Raw genomic sequence first — 20,293 nt, 5'->3', positions numbered from 1 at the left:
TAGGAATATAAGTTGTCCACCTCTCTGTATTGGAGTCAAATCACCTGGAACATTTTTACGTTACCTAGATATTCCAAGATCTCTTTGAGAAAAATAAGATGTCATATTCATTCCTTTTTCCTGTGTAGACTAACAGAATGCGAGGAAGCAAATCAACTTGCAGAAAAGCTAGGATGGTTAAAACTTGTTAATCAACAAGATAATACACAATTTTCAAAAATACTTCTTTCATATATTTATATTTACTTATTATTCTATTACATATTAGTAATTCCGTTGAAAGGGTTAATTTTAATACAATCAGTTTAAAATTTTAGTATTTACATATACAAGAAGCGGTTAAACTGATCTATTTGAATTGTATTTTAAATACATACATTTTCATAATTAATTATTTATAGCAGTGGTATATATCCTTTCTTGTAATTCTTCCTTTCTTTTTCAAGCAAATATTTACATTCCATCCGAACGAATTTCACTATAATGTAGTTTATCTAACATATTTAGATAGTCACTGCATGAGAAAATTTAATATGAGTATTTTTCAAATAATTTGTGTACTCATTTTATAAGCAAATATTTAAATTAGTATTCAACTCATTTCTTTTCATAATCCAATAATACTCAATCGAAATATAGCCGTGTTCATCTTATGAAATCTAATATTAAAAAAAATAATCATACAGTAGGTAAAAAATTAAAATTTGAATCAACATGAAACAGTTTTTTAATTATTAAGTTTATATTGAGCCCATTATGATGTTTATCGCTTTTCTTGGTGTACTCATTATTTTCAAGTTTAACAAGGGGTAGTCAATTCATAATCAGGATAAGTCTATATAAGATGCTCTGATATGTGAAGCGTTTTATTTTTTTATGCTTAAATATGAGTAAGCGTATTGTTGATAACCAAGCTAATGCGATTTCAAAAGTTTAAAGAATATTATTCTAAAAAGATGATAATTTATTCTTTAATATTATTCAGTTTCCTAGAAAGATCATCATTTCGAAATGCTATAAATTTTGAAATGAATTTAATAAAATATGAAAAACAATTATTTATTATATATTTTTTATTCATTATTTCCATTTGTTTCTTTTTATTATCTCATCGTTTTATTATATCCAATAAATCCTTGAAGGTTACTCTGAACATTTTATTATCTCTTGATTCTCGAAGCGCATAAATTTTGTTGATTAAAGGACATTGATTTTGCTTCGTCACTTACTGTTACTGTCACTTACTGTCAACTCTTAAACAGATTCACTTCAAAGATTAAATGTGCCAAAATATGGTGGCATTGAGAACCGAGTTTATTACTAAAAACGAATATTTCAACTACTTGCGGGCAAATAAATATTTCATGAATTTGAATTTTCTTAATATTTTGAACAATACTATTGAACATATGAAAAATATTCCTAACCTCTAAATGCATTCTGAGCATAGTTATGCGTATACTATGTCTATTAGCTTGAATTAACTTATGGAAGTGCTTTTGCAAAATGTAGAAAAACATTTTCAGGAATTTCATTCTTAGAATTTGCAATTGATCTGGTTATTACTTATAATCATAAGTTGAAAATCGAAACTACCAATTCTCGCTTTCTGTAATGTTTTGTGTGTGTGTGTGTGTACCCGGATTATAAAAGAAATTACTAGCAAAAGCAATTTTTAATAACCAGATGATAAATTTTGTTTTACTTTGCTCAAGCAATCCCCTTGAAATAAAAATAAGAAGAAAAAATGTCAAATGTTGGCTATCAGAGCCAAGTATAGTAATATGACAAAATGAGATATAAAATTATTTTCAGTATTTTTTTTACGAATTTTCAGAGTATAATTTGTTTATTACAAATAACCATTAGTCGAGAATTAAAACAACCAATTCCATTCTTCTATAATATTTTGTGTATCCGGATTGAAAAAGAAATTACCCTGTAAAGTATAAAAGAAATCACCCTGTAAAGTATAAAAGAAATTACCCTGTAAAGTATAAAAGAAATTACCCTGTAAAGTATAAAAGAAATTACCCTGTAATAACCACCTGGTAGTTTTTATTTTACTTCACTTAAGCAATCCTCTTGGAATAAAAATAAGAAGAAAAAATATCACATGTTTGATTCTAAAGCAAAACAAAGTAATCGGACAAAATAAATTGATGGAAATCTTCACATTTAATGGTTGAGAAAAAATATTCAATTAATTTCGATGCAAAAAGTTACTACTATTTTCATATAACGAATGAAGTAAGAGACTGGCACTTTTAGAATTGCACTTATTTGAAAATGCTACTTTCAAAATAGCGGAAAAATATTTAATTCCTGTGACTACATTTCAAAATAACTTCAATATTTAAGTTATGCTACTACTTTTCAAAATAACTACTATATTTAAGTTCTGCTACTACTTTTCAAAATAATTGTAATATTTAAGACGTTATAGTCTTGATACAAGAAATCAGATGAGGAAGATATTACTATTTTTACATATACATTTTAACTATCATCTACTCCAGATTGGCATTAAATCTCCTGGGTAAGATCCTAAAATAGAGTAAGTCATTCTGCAAGCAACTTTTTACTTTGTAACATTATATCTTCACATTTTTTTAAGAATTAATTTGTCATTTTTTTTTACTTTGAGTACGCATTATTAGATTTCTGGAGCTCCTTTTAAAAATTTAGTTAATAAATATTAAAAAAAAAAAAACACTGCATAAAGTTCGTTAGAACATGGTTACCGCAGACATTATTTTATATAACTTTTTTCATATGAACATTATTTAAAAGTATAAATTAAGTTTTTCCTCACTGAAATAAGAATTACATTCCATTATTTGAAACCTCATTTATAATTCTTAAAAAATTACAGAAATATTTTTTCTATCCCAAATCCCTTTTATTTTTTGAAATTATAAAAATCAAATTTTGATACGAGATATCAGAATGTATCTCAATAATTACATTTAAAAAAATGCCTAGCATATAAGATGAAGAACAAAAATAGTTTAAAAAAAATAAGTTCATGAGAAATCGTGATGGATGATACCTCCGAGTGCCTCGCAGGTGATTATGAGCGTTTCTCCCAAGTTAAATGGGCCGATTACGCCTTCGACTTTACGATCCTCCTGGTCACGAATCACTACTCCCTTTGGAGGAACTGAAAAGAAAAGTGCAAGAGTGAAATTTTTTAGGGGTCTCATTCGTATAAAAAATATATTGAAATATGCTCTCTCAAAAAAAGGAGACGGCATATAAGTACAGTCATGTGACAAGATTCTCATTTAAGTTTGAAAATAGAAAAATCACTTTATTCCATCCAACGTCATTCATTTGTCTTGAAATTTCTTTGCGCAAATTTATTATTACGATTTAAAAAAAATGATTATTTCAGCTTAAATAATAAAAGATTGAAAACTCCATTAGAATGTATACATATTTAAAGGCAATTATATAATCATGGTTTTTATAAATTTGCCTATTACTTTTTAAGATCTCAAAATTGTAGAATTAGAAGATTTTATAATAATGGTTTACATTTGAATGATTGTATAGCATTTAAAAAAAGTTGTATAAATTATAAACACCGAATTATTGCATCATTGTCACTCATTTTAATATAAACAATTTTTATTGTGACCATCGATTTTTACCTGAAGGATTTGTTTTCCTTCATGCTTAGCCGATTACAATATTTCCATTAAAAAATGGTATGATTGGAAGCTACGCAAAAACTTTACTTATTAATTAGAGTACTAATTTAATTAAGTACAAAAAATTTTTTAAACAATAAAGAGAAATGATAAACAGTTTACATATAGTAAAATAGAGAAATATTTGGAATACGGGGTATATAAAATTCTCAATTGCATATTTAATGTAAATTATAGTTTCCAGCACAAAATAGTATTTATCTGGCAGGTAAGTGTTTGACCTGTAATACATATGATTTGAAAAACTCACACTGTTCTTTTGAATGTATAATGCTTCTCTCTGATTTTCTGTTATTTTCAATTAAAATTTAAAAAAAAAATTCCATGAAACTATACATTTTTTTATTTAAAATATGAGAATTAAAAGTAGAATATCTCAGAATGATTTTTTTTTGCGTACAATAGAATATATTTTTCATAATGAGGGTCTCAATTAAGTGAAATATTTGATAATTTTTTATTCAACAGACAATTTAATGCACAATGGTATGAAAACCATTTTGAAAAAAAAAAAAGAATGGTGATATATTTTTATAAATCTAATTATAATTTAAGAATAGTAGTGTTGAAAGATGGAAGAATTTATACAAATATATATATATATATATATATATATATATATATATATATATATATAGCATTATTACTTGCCAACGAAGTTAACTCTGAACTGTATCTACACCTTATTTCATTCAGTAAATTTAAAGAGTATAATAAATAAAAAGTCTTCATTATTAAAAAATAAGATATAACTTTTTATTCATCAGCAGCAGCGGGGAAATATTTCAAGATTAAACATTTATAGCAACAATGAAAATTATTTGAATTTCTTTGCAGCTATGAAATAATTATATTGCTGTAAAATATGCCAAAACTTATTTAAATATTGTTAAAAATAGATTAAAAATCTATATTGTATTTTAGTTGTAATTTAAAAAAAGTTTATTAAATATTTAATTAGTTAAAATTTCAAAACAATTCTGGTTTCCACTTCTAAAATATAGCTATCCCAAATTCATTGAGGTATGACACACACACACACACACATGTACACCTTTATTATTTGTAGAATTTACTACTTTTAGAAATCTGGAGTATATAATTTTATACAAATAAACGACAATGATATGAAAAAAATTAAATGAACAAATTTGTAGTTCAGAAAATATTTGCAGCATGTATTCTCATTAATAATACGCAAATATTAAAACTTTGATACACTATCAAATTAAGGAAGTGAATGAATTATTTTTCAAAAAATAATTCCTTTGCTTAAAAACTTATAGAAAAACTATAAGGATTTTTAAATCTATTTTTGGAAACCTAAATTATGGAAATTAGAAGTTCCTTTAAAAATTAAATAGCTCATTGACTGCTCTTTATTTTTTTGAAGAGAAAAAGCATTATTGTTATTCAAGATCACTTAAAAAACTTTATTTCCGTCTTCTTCTTCTTCTTCTTCTTCTTTTTTTTTTTTGCGGAATGTTTTCTGTTAAGTAAAAGAAAAAAGTCATTTCCTTGTTATAATTTTTTTCTAAAATAAGATTTTTCGAAAAATATTGATTAACAAACAATATAACTTATAGCAAATATTTAACTTATTTTCTGCCCGTGCCTACAAAAACCGTGGGGAAAATATGTTTATGCAATATCACAGGGATTCCTAAGGGTCTAATACTCAAGCTAAAATGGGGCGAAAGTTTGGGGTGGGAATGTGGACTCGTTATTTGATCACAGTTAAAAATTAATCATTTCTTTGTTCTTTCAATAATGCCCTATTTCTTCAAATTTTAGTTCTTTAAGTTCATCGAAAGTTTAAATATAATGAGCATGCATTTAATAATCCTTTTAAACAATTTTGTAAATGAATGTAGTTACGTGTAAGGAGAAAGCTTTCCATTTCATCCAAAAAAAAAATAATAATAACTTTTAGGAATTTCAGAAAAATAAAAGAATTAAACTTTCAGAGCACTAGAAATCTTTATATTCTTTTCTAATAACTTTTTTTTTACAAAAAGATAATTGTTGCATTAAATCTGAACACGAAATTACTAGCAAAATTTTAATCATCATAGTTCTTTTCTAAAATAATATTTTCATAAATTTTTAAACAAAAGGGATTATTAAGATGTTTTTCCTAATTTATCATAAAAAAACTAATAAACCAATTTTAAGTTCATTAAAAAAACCTTAATCAAACAAACATTTCAGTTTTCCAATTAAAAATTTTAATATAGATCAATTTGTTGTGTAAACAAAAAGATCAACAATTTTTCCTAGAAATGTTCAATAACTAATTTTTTTTCTCTTTATCCATGCTCTTATAATATTAATTTTAATGTTAGGAATTTTTTTTGTTGTGTCAAGAATCTAGATATTATAATTAAAAATAATCTATGAGATTTTCCAACGAAAATATATCATTTTTAAAGCTGGCATACGCAATTTTCGTTGATATCTCAGTGATTTTTTTCTTAGAAAATAAAGAAAATTCATTATTAGAATATTGAATATTTTATTTTTATATATTAATAAAATAATCAGACAGTTTTTGAAAGAATAATTGTCCTTAAAAAACTAGTTTTTTTTTATCTTGCAATTTGATTTGTGATTTTTTTTTTTTTTTTGCTAATAATTATTTTTGAAAATAAAAATTGCTAATTACAAGTATAAATAATTTATAATTTCTCGATGTATTAAAACTTATATTCTTTACCTTCTTTATTTAATTTAAAAAATGCGAAGGTTCAATGAAGGATTTGGGGAAGTACACTACATATTAATGTAGAGAAAATATTAAATTTTAATTTTTATCAATTATTTATAAATTATTAATTTTCAAAAATACGTTGGGTAAGAAATATTTTGTTTAACTCTTTGATGATATTTTTTCGAACTATTTTTTCTTGAACTTGTATATTTGCCTTCAAATTCGGTTTATGATTTGTTTTATAGAATAATTGAATCTGTTTTATAGATTACTTAATATGTTTTAGAGATATACCTGAAACACTGAAAATAAATAAAAAAAAATGTTCATATCTATTCAAGTTTCCAATAAAATTGATGTTTTACTTCTGAAAGAGAAGCTTGGCATATGTATTTATACTGTTGGAAACTATACTTATTTTGCATGATTTTATTTTGCTGCAGTTTTCTTAACTACTTTTGGTTGCATTTAAGATAAAGCAATGTATTCATGTTCATGTTATTATACATATAAGCTTTATTTTCAAGTTGTAATACAAATAAATTCCCTTTGATATTCATATTATTCGAATTTATGCTCCCAATTTTTCTCTAAATATTATACAAAGAAATTAATGATCTTATTGGGATTAATCTCAAGCAAGACATAATTATTTAGTATTTAGGATCTCTTAATACTTTGAAATTAATATTTTAGTTTTAGCTATTTAAAGAAAATCTTAGTTGCCGTTGTTACGTATCAATTTAAAAATAATTTTCAACAATAACATTTTTTTTTACAATTCTCTAAATTTAGCATCTTTTTTCTACAATTTAAAGATTTTGAACTCCAGAGAAAAAATTAGGAATCACTAAAACTATAAAGGAACCTATGCTAAAACTTTTATTCTTTAACATTAAGAGATTTGAAGATAAAGAAGTACTGAGATTTCAATTTAGTCTATCATGCCAATAAACACAAATTTCAGACAGAATATACTAAATCCTCTATGCGGTCATGACATTTAAAGATGAATTGCAATGTTTTAACAACCTCAAAAATTAACTCAATCTTTTAATATCACTCTCACTTTTTAGTTCAAAGGTAATTCGCAAGAATGGTATCATATTATTTTTTTAATTTTTATATTGATTTTATCTTTTACTATATTTTCATGTATTAAAATTTCAGGCAATCAATTGGAAACTACGAAACCATAGAAAAATCTATAACGGGAAAAGAAAAACGAATTTAGATTTTAATCTTGTCTATCAAGAACGAATCACAATGTAATTACATTCTTTTAGATAGAGTGGTTTCAGAAATGCATGTGCGCAAATTGCTTAATTGATACCTTGGGTGGTCCAAGCTTGCGCACGGGGGAAAAATGACCCGACAACGTAATACTGAATTCATAGGCGTGGGCAGGGTGGTCTTTTGATCTCAGGATGTGGTTACGGCTTAATGAGCGTCAATTATATCCATTTACTTTAAAACGTTTCTGATAAATGGTCTAAAGTATCATTTTTGAATCTTTCATCATGTTTCTGGAAACATGATGAAAGTTTCCTTAATTACATTTTGTTTTATAGCTAAAACCTTTGTATTGTTTGTTTATCCTCTGTTGATATATTAACAAATATGTTTAATATCTGGAAAAGTGAAACTTTATATATGTACTTAATAATAATTCTTGTTCATGTTTTATACAATAAGTTATGTACATACCAGTTAAAAGTCAGTTATAACTTGTTTTGCATTTTTTCTTGATTATTAATTATTTGTTCATTATTTCTTAATTTGTTCTTGATTTTTCCTTAACATTTTAAAATCAAAATATTAATATAAAAATATATTATAATTGCTCTATTATCAAAGGTATTTTTACTTAGGAATGGCCTAAATAGATATTATTTCTAAATTGTTTTTGGTAACGTAATGTATAAGAACAAATTTCAGAATTTATTAATTATTTAAAAAGCCAGATATTAAATTTATAGCGATACAGGAGATAAAATAAAGAGGACGCTTAATAAGATTGAATGACAAACAAACATTTAAAAAAATAATTTTGGCTAAATCATTTAATTCCCGAAAAAGAGAGAAACTTAAACATAAGTGGATTAATTGCTGGAAAAAGACGTGAAGATCCTTAAGATGACAAAGCCTGATTTAATACAAATATTACAAGGATATTTTCCCTTACGTATGAGCGAAACAGATATGGTTTCTAAATTGTTCTTGGTAACGTAAGGTTTAAAAACCAACTTGGAAATTTACAAACTGTTTAAAGAGATAGATATTATTGAATTTATAGTGATACAGAGGATTATATGATTAGAACACTTAATACGATTTGATGACAAACGAGCAATTAAAAATATCTTTTTGGCTAAATCACTTGATACTCGAAAAAGTGAAAGACCAAACCTTAAGTGGATTGACTACCTGGAAAAAAATTAGAAACTTTGGTGATGATAAATTCTTATTTAATATAATTATTACCAAATATATTTTCTCTAAGAGATGACCGAAGCAGATATTATTTCGAAGTTGTTCATGACAAAGTAATGTATAAGAATCAACTTGGGAATTTACAAACTATTTATAGAGTCATATATTATTAAATTTACAACGAGGGGGAGGATTAATGAGGAGGAGACTTGATAAATTTAATGGCAATCGAGCAAATTAAAAGATATTTTATTCTAAACAGTTTGATGCCCGAAGAAAGGAATGGAAAAAGACTTGAAATGTATTAAGATGACAAAGTCTGATTTAATACACATATTACAAAAATATTTTCCCTCAGAGAGAAAAGAAACAAATATTATTATATATTGTTCTTGGTAACGTAATGTTTGAAAACCAACTTGGATATTTACAAACTATTTACAGAGCCAGATATAATTAAATGTACAGCGATACTTAGGATTAAATGGGAAGGACACTTAATAAAATTGGAATGCAAACGAGTATTTAAAAAGATCTTTTTGGCTAAATCGTTTGATATATGTAAAAGAGAAAGAATAAAACTTATGTGCCTTGAAAAAGCCATGAACACGTTTAAGATGATAAACTGAAAAAACATAGTCAAGAACAGGAACCATAGTCAAGGTATTAAATCATGAGGACCTATCTGGGACTGCCGAGCCAGAAAATAATAATAATAAATAAAACATGATGCTTTCGTTTTATAAATATAAACATTAAAGAATTATGTACAAGTCCATCAAGATTTATAATCGTGTCATTCAAACAGTATTTTTTTCTGTATGATAAATATCCCACAGATTGAAATGCAAGTGTAAAAGAAATGAGCCAGAAAGCAATTTTGTCTTAGTGATATTACATTATAGTATGATATGTCTTTGGGAAATAACTTCAACAAACCCGTGTCTTTAATTAAATTTTTAAAAATAATATTAAATCACTGCAAATAAGAAATAGTAGTTATTTTGTATAATCTCCAGCAATAAATTTTTCTAACATTTTTTTTTCTACTCGGAGGAAACAGTAGTTCATACATTGCCACTAAAAGTTTATCTTCCAAAGTCTGAATTATAATTATTAGGTAAAAATGCAATATTGTTATAAGGAAACAATATCCTGAGCATGCAAGCAAAACTAAGAAGGCTCTGTTCAAAAGATAGAATTTAAAAAGTCAGTGCTTCTAGCAATGTCATGTCCAATACCATTTAAATATAGACAAAAGTGTTTGAGAAAACATACAAAAGATTTCAACTGTTTCACTTTTATCTTCCATCTGCTTATTCCATCTGAAACACCAAAGACGAGAACAAAAATATAACCTACTCCCCTTAAAGGTTTTTTAAATTTTTATTTTTACATTTTGAATTCAAATATCTTGATTTTTTTTTCAATTTAATGCATCTTGTTTACTTGTCATATAGAGAGAGAAAGACGACAAAAACGGAACTGAAATTAAATTAGTGCAATTTATAACGACGAGATCTGAAAATTGTATTCTGAAAAAACGGCACTTTAAGGTAAGAGAAAATCGAAAGGAAAAGGCAACGGAACAGATAGTAACCAGTTTTAATTTCGATTCCGATACAAAATACAGATATGCACACGTGCGGCTTCGAAATAACCTCAATAAATAAATACGACAGGAAGACTACACACTTGAGAGGAATACAAAATTATATGTTTTAGACATTTGTAAAAATGTAAATAAACGAGCCTAACCTTTTTTTTTTTTTCTTTCTTTATCGATTTTATTTTTGTCGCAGATGTGTTCTCCAGATTTTTCAGTGTCGGTATGTTTTTATTGCTCGTTGCTCTCTTTTTGAAGTTCCTCTTGCTGTTATTTCATTCGCTTCGACGTTGCTTATCTTTGTCTTCGATTTCTATGTTTGAGGAAAACCAATTCTTCAAAAGCGTCTGAAATTCCAGTGGCCGTTATTATTATTCACTTTTTTTCGAATTGGCATTTTTTTCCAAACTTCGTTTTGTCAACTTTTTATAAATATTTGATCCTCTATGCATTTGGAAATCTTCGATTATTGACACTGTTTCCTGTACAATTCTCGATTTGCGAAATTAAGAAGGATGTCCTGAATACGATTTCTGCATGTGTGTATACATGCAAAAAGAGCATTTTACTTTAAAAAAAACCCTGAAGAGTGATGGATTTAGAAAATTCCCCTTTCAGGAAAATTAGACTTATTTTTTTGTTGGATTTTTTATAAATATAACATCTGTTTTATCAAAATTGAAACGGAAAGAAGAGAAATTTTCACTTAAAGCTTAAATCTATTTTTTTTCTATAAAATAATGCATTATTTTATTTATTTTATAATTAGCAGATAGTGTGATTTATTTATTAATAGAGCAATAAACAATTATGAAATCCCAAATTCTTTGTAATAATCTAGTTAAAACCGAATTTACTATAGAGAAATAATTAAAGAATGTCGAAGCTAATCTTGATATAATCAAATAAACAAAAAAAAAAAGAAACATCCTCAAATTTTTAGATAAAATATTAGGACTGAAATATGCAGTTTAAAAATATCAGTTATAAAAGCTTTTCAAACTTTTCTTTAAAATATTATCTATGAAATAAATATCGTAAATAAAATAATAAGCTTGCCTTTGAACAAATTAATAAGATAAAAATTATATATGTAGAGAATTTATCTTCGTTTACTTAGGATTTCATATTTGCTACGTATTATTTTCTTTTTAATAAAATTTGCTAGCTTTCATTATCTTCATACCTTTTGAAGGCTACATGACGATAGTTAAATATATAATCCTAATTAATTTATGTTGTTTTACTTTCTTGAAGTTATTTTTTTTTCTTCAGCATGAATACCTTCTTGAGCATAAAACCACTTTCATGCTTAGAAGTAATTTTTTTTTCTTGCGTTTTCGGAAATTCCAAAGTCTAGATCAGAAATTCGAATTATAATTTTTTTAGCCTAAAATCATACGCATTACTGAATTTTAAAATTTAATTAAATTATAATCTACAAGTTTTGATCAGTAAAATGTTGGCCTGATCTATTAATATTAATGTGCATCTATAAATTATAAAACTATAAGCTTGATAACAAGTTTCTGTATTAATTTAATTCTTGGACATTTTTTTTTGTTCCAGTTAAATTATTAGGCACATTATGTCTAGTTTATGTATAACCTCAAAAAAAATACAAATTACGGTTGAAACCTTCTAGAATTTTATAATTTCCATGAATAATGTCTTAGAGTTTAGATTTGAACACCGGCCATGCATTTATGCCTTTTTCCAGTGTAATTACTATGAAAATAATGCTTTGTTGTTTCTATTTCTTGTATTTTTTTCTTTATGAATTTCAGGAAGTGTAATATGATTTGATTCTGAATCGTTTATCTAACTCTCCTGCAAATTGGACACATTGATGATAAATCATTTTGCGTATAAATATGCGAAGACAAAACAAAACAACAAATAAGAATTATTTTAAATTTTTCTTCAATATATATATTTTTTAAGTTTGACATTTATGGTTTCGCTAAACATGGAAATATCACATTGAAGGTTAAATGGATAATGTACGCAAAATTATTCAGTTTATAAAATTGTATTTCATTTTTTAAAAAAATTATCCATTTCTTATAAAGAATATTTATCAGTATTTTTTATCCATTTGTTACAAAAAATTTTTTTTAGGAAATTTATTAAAGATATCTTTTTAAAATATATTTATTTTATTTGCTAAAGCTTCTTGCTGAAAAAGTAAAAGTAAATCAAGCTCATTCTTAGTTTGTATTAACTTATTGTATTGTAGTATTTCAGGAAGTTCAATTTATGCCTCACAAACTTTGATTCCTATGCTATTTGATGATTCAAATATTATTTGATAATTCTAATATGCCCGAAGCTGTTTGATGATTCTAAAACTTCTTGAAATTTTTGGTAGAAGATAATTCTAATTAATATTGCATTTAATTTATTGTTTACGAAATATCTTTCTGTTATTTAATATCATCCAAATTTCAAAGGATGCTTTTTCTTTACATTAACGTGCATTTTTTATTTGCAAATTATTATTTACATATATTTAAATTCAAATATGCTTTGACATTTCATAACACAGCCGTAAATTCAATAATAGATTAGAAACGGAAACAATGAATCAATAACAGCCTGGGTGAACGAACGATAGATTGAATGCGATTCATTTGAAAGATGAACAATACATTTTTTTTTTTGTTTCACATTCTGTTGTTAAGACTTTTAATAATAAAATGTTACATTTAAGGAAAATTGAGAATGTTAATACGGCTGCAAATGCTTCCTCTGTAATTAATAGGCGTGTCGAACGAAGCAACGATTTAGCTACTTTGCCAGTTAAGTGATTGATGTTGCACTCACTTTGTATGTGGGGCGTTTCTAGTTGCAAATTACTGAATGGATTAGATATCTGGATAAGATCCCGGTCGTAATTACAACCATGAATTCCATTAAATGGTGAAATTATGTCTCTTCTATGCTTTTCCGTTAGAGATACTAATAATTGTTTGACAGAGAATTATTTGTATTGTGTTTGTTTGCATTGAAACGTACGTCTGTACATAATTATTCAAATTATGTTTCTTCTAGGCTTTACCATTAGAGATACTAATAATTGCTTGATAGAGAAATATTTGTATTAGGTTTGTTTTCAATGAAATGTGCGTCTGTTTACTTTAGACCTTCGATTTGTTTTCTGCACTAGTGCCTCATAAGCAATTTTAAATAATAATTTTAAAACGCATTTTAAATTTAAAGAAACTACTTAATAATTTATTTTGCTTGTTCTAAACTGCATAGAAGATACATAATTATTCAAATTATGTTTCTTCTAGGCTTTACCATTAGAGATACTAATAATTGCTTGATAGGGAAATGTTAGCATTAGGTTTGTTTTCAATGAAATGTATGTCTGTTTACTTTAGATATTCGATTTGTTTTCTGTACTATTGCCTCTTAAAAAATTTTGAATAAGAACTTTAAAATGTATTTTGAATTCAAAAAAACTGCTTAACATTTTATTTTGTCTTTCCAAATTGCACTATTTGCTATTTTTAGCTTCATTTAATTAAATATATGGATGTGATTGCAAAAAATATGAGAATAATTTTCTAAAAATTTAATTTATATTTTAAATATATTATTATATTACTTAATTATATTATTTAGTATAATATTTGTTTTATATATAATTCCATTTTTGATATTCATAACAATTTATATTAATTTTGTATTTTATTTTAGAATTTTTCTGCATGAACTCAAAAAATTAATTATTCCATGATTTTAATAGTTAATTTTAAAATTTATTTAAAATTAATTTTTATGTATTCCAAAATTATAAGTAATGTAAATACTCTGCTATAATAATGCATTATATAGACTTTGCAACGAGCATATCATTTACATGCATACTTTTGGAGTGTAAACTGTAAAAATATAAAAAATCGAAATCTGCAAGCAAATTGAACTTTTGATCATTTAGAACAGCTGTTGAAATTATTAAAAAAATGTCTGCTACTTATTAATAATGTGAAATACCGGATTGAATAAGGAAAAAAATGATATTATTAATGAAATTAAATTAAAAAAAATTGCAGAATGAGAATAATTTTCTGAAACGAAATTTCATTAAACTTCTGAAATATTTGAACAAAACAAACTTTAACTAAAACTTGCACACTTGCTTCTTCTCTACTTTTACTATTGACAGCAAACTTTGTGAGATAAGTTTCACAAGCAGCAGCTCAAATGTGTCATCTTGCCGCACTTTCCACAACTTTTTTAAAATATAAAGCCTAATTCTTCTTGCAACTTCTCTCATTGCACAAGGTCTCTAAATAGAATTCTTTCCCAATAATTCTGCTTTGAAACTTCATTTTTCTGTTTAATCCAGTTATTACCAATTTCCATGTCTTATTTTTATTGGACCAAATACAACAATTTTTAATCAAGCCATGAATAATCCATTAAATAAATCAAGCCATTATATAAAGACCCGGTTCCCATCAACAAAAATTACCATTATTTGAAGTAAAAGATAGGATACAGATGACTTTACTTTTCTGAGAAATTTATTCCGCCAAGAAACACATTGCATTTATTAATTAAGCAAACATCAAGAAAGAGAGATTTGCAATGATTACTATAAATATAATGCATTTCCTTTGAATTTTCAATGACAGATATGCTAATTAAAGAGTTAAAATGGTTAATATTGGATACCTAGATATAGACAGCTCAGAAGGCGCCAAAACAGACATTTTCACCATTTGCACGTAATTTCTTCATCGATTAAGAGGAATTAATTAATTATTAATAGCCGATTTAAGAAGATTTATTCATGTTTCGTAAATAATATCTGAGGTATTATCTTATCATTATTTGAAAGAATATAGCCAATAGAATAATATCAAAACCAAACTCTTAATCAAACTATGAATTGATAAGAGGTATTATAATCACACATGAAATAGCCTCATACACTTATTATGAATTGAATATCAGTTCGAAAAAATTACTATACTCAATATTTCAAGAATAAATTACATTAATGGAAATATAATGTATTACTCAACTTCATTATTAATAAAAAATTAACGAAGTGGAGCAGAGATAAGTGTCATGTTCCAAAATATTGTTTGATTGAAAACATTTGAAGCCCCATCCATCATTTTACATGACTACCCTTTACGCTCTTTTGGAATATCCAAGAAGTGAGCTAATCACCATTGCATTTGCTTCTGACAGAAGATTGAGTGATGTGAAAATTTTACTCAACCTATTTGTCCCGAAAGTGATGTTGTGAAGATTTTGACGAATTCTAGTGGGCGTGCATTAAATTTAAATGCAAACAGGAAGTGTGTTTGTAAGGTGAGGAAAAAACAGACGTATCGGATGTTTCGTATTCGATAGTTAAGAAATAAAGGGATTCCCTTTTGGAATTTCCCAAAATATACTTTTTAAATTCTAAAAGTCTAAAATTAATTGACAGCTTGAATCGCTTCTGCTGTAGTATATAGATACCAAATCAAATGTTGAAATTTTTTCAAATTATTATGTTATTGAAATTACTCATGTTTTTATTATTAATTTTATTTGATATTAGTACACAGATGAAAAAAGAAATCAGAGACATGAAGGAATTTAAGCAAAGAAGGATAGTGTTTTGCTCTGAATATGTTTAGCTAATTGGTTTTCATTTAGAGTCCCTATTTCTATTGAATCTTTCTCAAACTTTCTACTCAACGTGATAAAAATATCAAAAGTAATTTTTAAAGTCTTAAAAAATTCATTTATTTAAACAACATGAAAAAAGTATAAAGCCTTATTTAAAATTCTGAAATAAATGCACCCAACTTTTATAAAAAATATATATAAATGAATATATTATAGACATAGTACAGTTATTAGCATTTATTTTTAACGCAAAAAAAATTACAAACAAATCGCTTCATACGTTCCTATTATTGAACATATTCTTTAAATAGACAATTAACAAAAGCACATGTCATTCAGAGTTAATGGCACATATATCAAACAAAATAAAATTATTATCATATATAACAATCAATGTGAGTGAAATGATATCAAAAATATTTAGTGCAAGGGCTAATTTTTTTTTTGTTTTCGTTAATGAATAGTCATCTACAGAAGATATTGTTATTCTACGGCAACAATATTTTGACTGCTTCGAACCGCGTATATTATTCAGTGTGTATCTCACACCTACAAAATAGAATTATTATTATCGATGCTGATCAAGGTAAGTAATATATAGTGGAAAATTTCCAGTGGAAACAGGAATTTTTCTATTTATTCAGTGAAACAACTAACGATATTTCGATTATATAAGTGTATACAGAGTTAATTGCTTCATGAAAAAATTTGCATTTCAAACGTTCGTCACTCAGTAGATCGACCAGCTCAGCACGTAGAAATAAACGAATTCGAGCTTCTCCAATAAACGATGAACAATCGAGCAATGAAGCAAATCTTTTACGAATTGCAATTCACGTCTTCAGAATCTCAAGATCAAAATGCGGCAAGAGTTGAAATAAAACGTTTATATGCTAACCTATCACGCGCCTCAGAATCCGAAGACTGACATGCGGCAAGAATGAAGGCAACTATTCTTAAAGGAAAATCGAACGAAGAAGATGTCCTCATTACACGCATTCCCATTATTCCTACCGACATTCCTTTTGATTTCAAACGACAGCAGTTCCCTATACGACTTGCTTTCTCGATGACCATTAATAAGGCACAAGGTCAATCATTTGAAGTCTGCTGCGGATTGAACCAAGAAAATCCATATTTTTCAAATGGCCAGTTGTATGCTGGATGCTCACGAGGCGCACAGCCAAGAAATATTTTTGTTTTTGTAAAATATTTACAAAATTTTTTTTACAAAATATTTACAAAAAATGTAACAAAAAAATCTATTGTCCAACCTGAAGTATTTAAGTCATAAAGTAAAAAAAAAAATTATAAATACTTCTCCTTAGTATATTATTCAATTTCAATAAAAATATTCATAGTCGACAAGAAAATAAATATCGTTCTTTATATAATTTCTAATTTAACAAGATAGCGATTTCAAATTTCAAACGATATTTACAAAATTATTTCCTCTGCGGCAGCAAAGCGCCTAGTAAATTAAATAAAATTATCTTATTGTTTTATGGATCCATATTAGTTTTAAAAATATATTTTTTATTATTAATTTCAAAACAAATTGTGTTACGTATCTTTCTAAATTTCTATGCCTCGAAATTTAAAGGGAATAGTGTCAACAATAGAAAATTTCTAAGCACATACATGGACGAAAATCATATAAAAGCTCTCCAAATCACAAAAAAAAGAGCACGAGAGAAAAATTGTCAATTCTCCGAAAAACAAGTAATAAAGAAAAGGAAACGCTGCTAGAATTGCTGAAGCATTTTGAAGAATTGGTTTTCCTCACCACATAGAAATCGAAGACAAAGATAAGCAACAAAAGAGACTTCAAAAAGAGCACCAACGGGCTATGAAAACCTACCGACACTAAAAATCTGGAAAACGCATCTGCTTCAAAAATAAAATCGATAAAGAAAAAAAAATGTTTAGGCGCGTTTATTTACATTTTTACGAATGTCTAAAACAGATCATTTCGTATTCCGTTCCAGCTCGTAGTCTTCCTGTCTCATTTATTTATTGATGTTATTTCGAAGACGCACGTGTTCGTATCTGAGTTTTGTATCGGAATCGAAATCGAAATTGGTTACTATCAGTTCCGTCGCCTTTTTCTTTCGATTTTCTCTTTCCTTAATGTGCCCTTTTTTTCCGGTGTACTGTTCTCAGGGCTCGTTGTTGTAAATTGCTCTGGTTTATTTCCTGTATTTTTTTTTATATATATTTTTATTACTCTTTCTCCGTTTTTGCAAAAATTGGAAAACATGAAGTTTTGAACTGATAAATCAAAATATTTGAATTCAAAATTTGAAAATAAAATTCCATTATGCAGAAAAGATTTGTCTTGTTGTGGAATTTTGAATAGAGTATACAGTTGGTAACACCTTAGGTGAGGATCTTCAAATGCTACTAGTGCAAAATGTGTTTGTTTCAAACCTGCATTCAACTTGACAAATTTGTTCGATGAATCGAATACCGCAGAGAACCCCTTTCTCCTTAGATGTGCTTCATGTGTTTTCTATATAATTAATATTGTATTTTTCTATTACAATTTGCAAGAATTTTCTTTCTTTTAAATTTTATTTATGATTGTGTAATGTGGGTTTCAATGTCTTCTTCATTAAATCTACAAAGCGCGTTCAATATATATATATATATATATATATATATATATATATATATATATATATATATATATATATATATATATATATATATATTATCAAAATGCCTCTTTGTTCAGAAAATTAAACAATTTTAACTAAAATATTTCATATTTTTCTCTGAAATAAAATAGATTTTATGCAATCTAACATGTAAAAGCAAAATATCATTATTTTCATGAATATTTTAACTTTTAGATGAAAAAATAATTAGAAATCTATTGAAAATCAGAGGAAAAACAAAGAAACATCAATAATAAGTTCTTAAATTATCTTCGGCTAAAATTTTATAGTATGAATATTTTAAAATTGTTAATATTTAAAGTAAGATGTACAAATATTTTAATTTTAATTTTTAATAGGGATATAATAATTTATTTTAAATAAACTTTATCGAAAAATGTGATATGTGTATAAGTATAACAGACAAAAATGTAATCAACTATGCAATATCTAAAAGAATATCATTCTAGGGAAGAAAATCTGTTTATCGTGCAAGGCATTAAAAATAATAAGTTTATTATGATTTATGAATAACATTTTCGTTTGTAAGATTAAGATAGGCATATTAATAAAATTTTGTATAAAAATATTATAATCTTTATAATTTTACAAAACGAATATTTCATTTGAAACTTGAAATGAAAGAAAGAAAAAGAAACAAAAAAGAAACTGCAGTACGTTCAACATTATTTCCGATTCTTTACTTTTAAGAATGGATACTCGCAAACTTGCATATTGACTGAAACTTAATTAGGTATTTTTTTTTTCTTTTTCAAAATTTTGATTGATTTGCTTACTTTAAAGAAATTTTTTTTTGTTAAAATGCTTATTTATGGTCAACTGTTTGAAACATATCAAAATTTTTTTCAAACTTTCAAACATGTATTGAAAAACTACGCTTCTCTGAAGAAAACTAAGTAAAAAGTAATTATTTGATTCTTATACTCATTTTGGCTAATACTCAGGTTTTAAATAATTTTATAATATTCTTGTACATAAAGGTTTTAAAAAATTCTTTTAAAATATCTGTATATATTAGTATAAGAATTCAAACAGTTCGTTAAAAAAATTTTTAAACGATCGGTTAAAATATCGGTATTTTATAAGCAAAAATCAATCTAACACAAAATATAAATTATTTCTTTATTTCATAATTGACTAAAAGAAGGCAAGTGTAACAAAGATAAATTTGCTCAAATGTTCCAAAATACTCTGCATAAAAAAATTTAAAGCATCAGTCATCATTCCGTATGATTGCATATTATAGTACTGTGATGAACCATATAGTGAATTAATCTATAGTGCAATAACTAATCAGTCATTTTTGAAACTAGATGTAAAGACACGTTCAACCACAAATTGAAAGTTACTTTTGAGTCGTGTGAAGGTGTTCCTTAATTACAGCCTGTTTATTTTAAGCAAATATTATTGTCTCAGTCGCGATAATCTAATATTAAATTTTCTATTAGTATTTCTACAAACAATTGTTTTCTTCCTAATTTCAGTAGAGCTTCTTTGCTCGTGG

At 26.0% G+C, this 20,293-nt stretch overlaps 1 protein-coding gene across 1 annotated transcript in view; it reads right to left on the bottom strand.

Annotated features, from left to right (window-relative positions):
• Nucleotides 1–20,293, bottom strand: part of LOC129984547 (nephrin-like) — a 149,755-nt gene that overhangs the window by 97,806 nt on the left and 31,656 nt on the right. The window contains exon 4 of the mRNA XM_056094456.1: nt 3,053–3,163. Within this exon, the coding sequence (XP_055950431.1) occupies nt 3,053–3,163 (111 nt within the window). The remainder of the gene's footprint in view (nt 1–3,052; nt 3,164–20,293) is intronic.

The sequence above is a fragment of the Argiope bruennichi genome, chromosome 9, assembly GCF_947563725.1.
Source record: "Argiope bruennichi chromosome 9, qqArgBrue1.1, whole genome shotgun sequence".
NCBI lineage: Eukaryota > Metazoa > Arthropoda > Arachnida > Araneae > Araneidae > Argiope > Argiope bruennichi.
The sequence above is the reverse complement of the archived record's forward strand: the minus strand, read 5'-3'. Positions and strand labels throughout refer to the sequence as shown.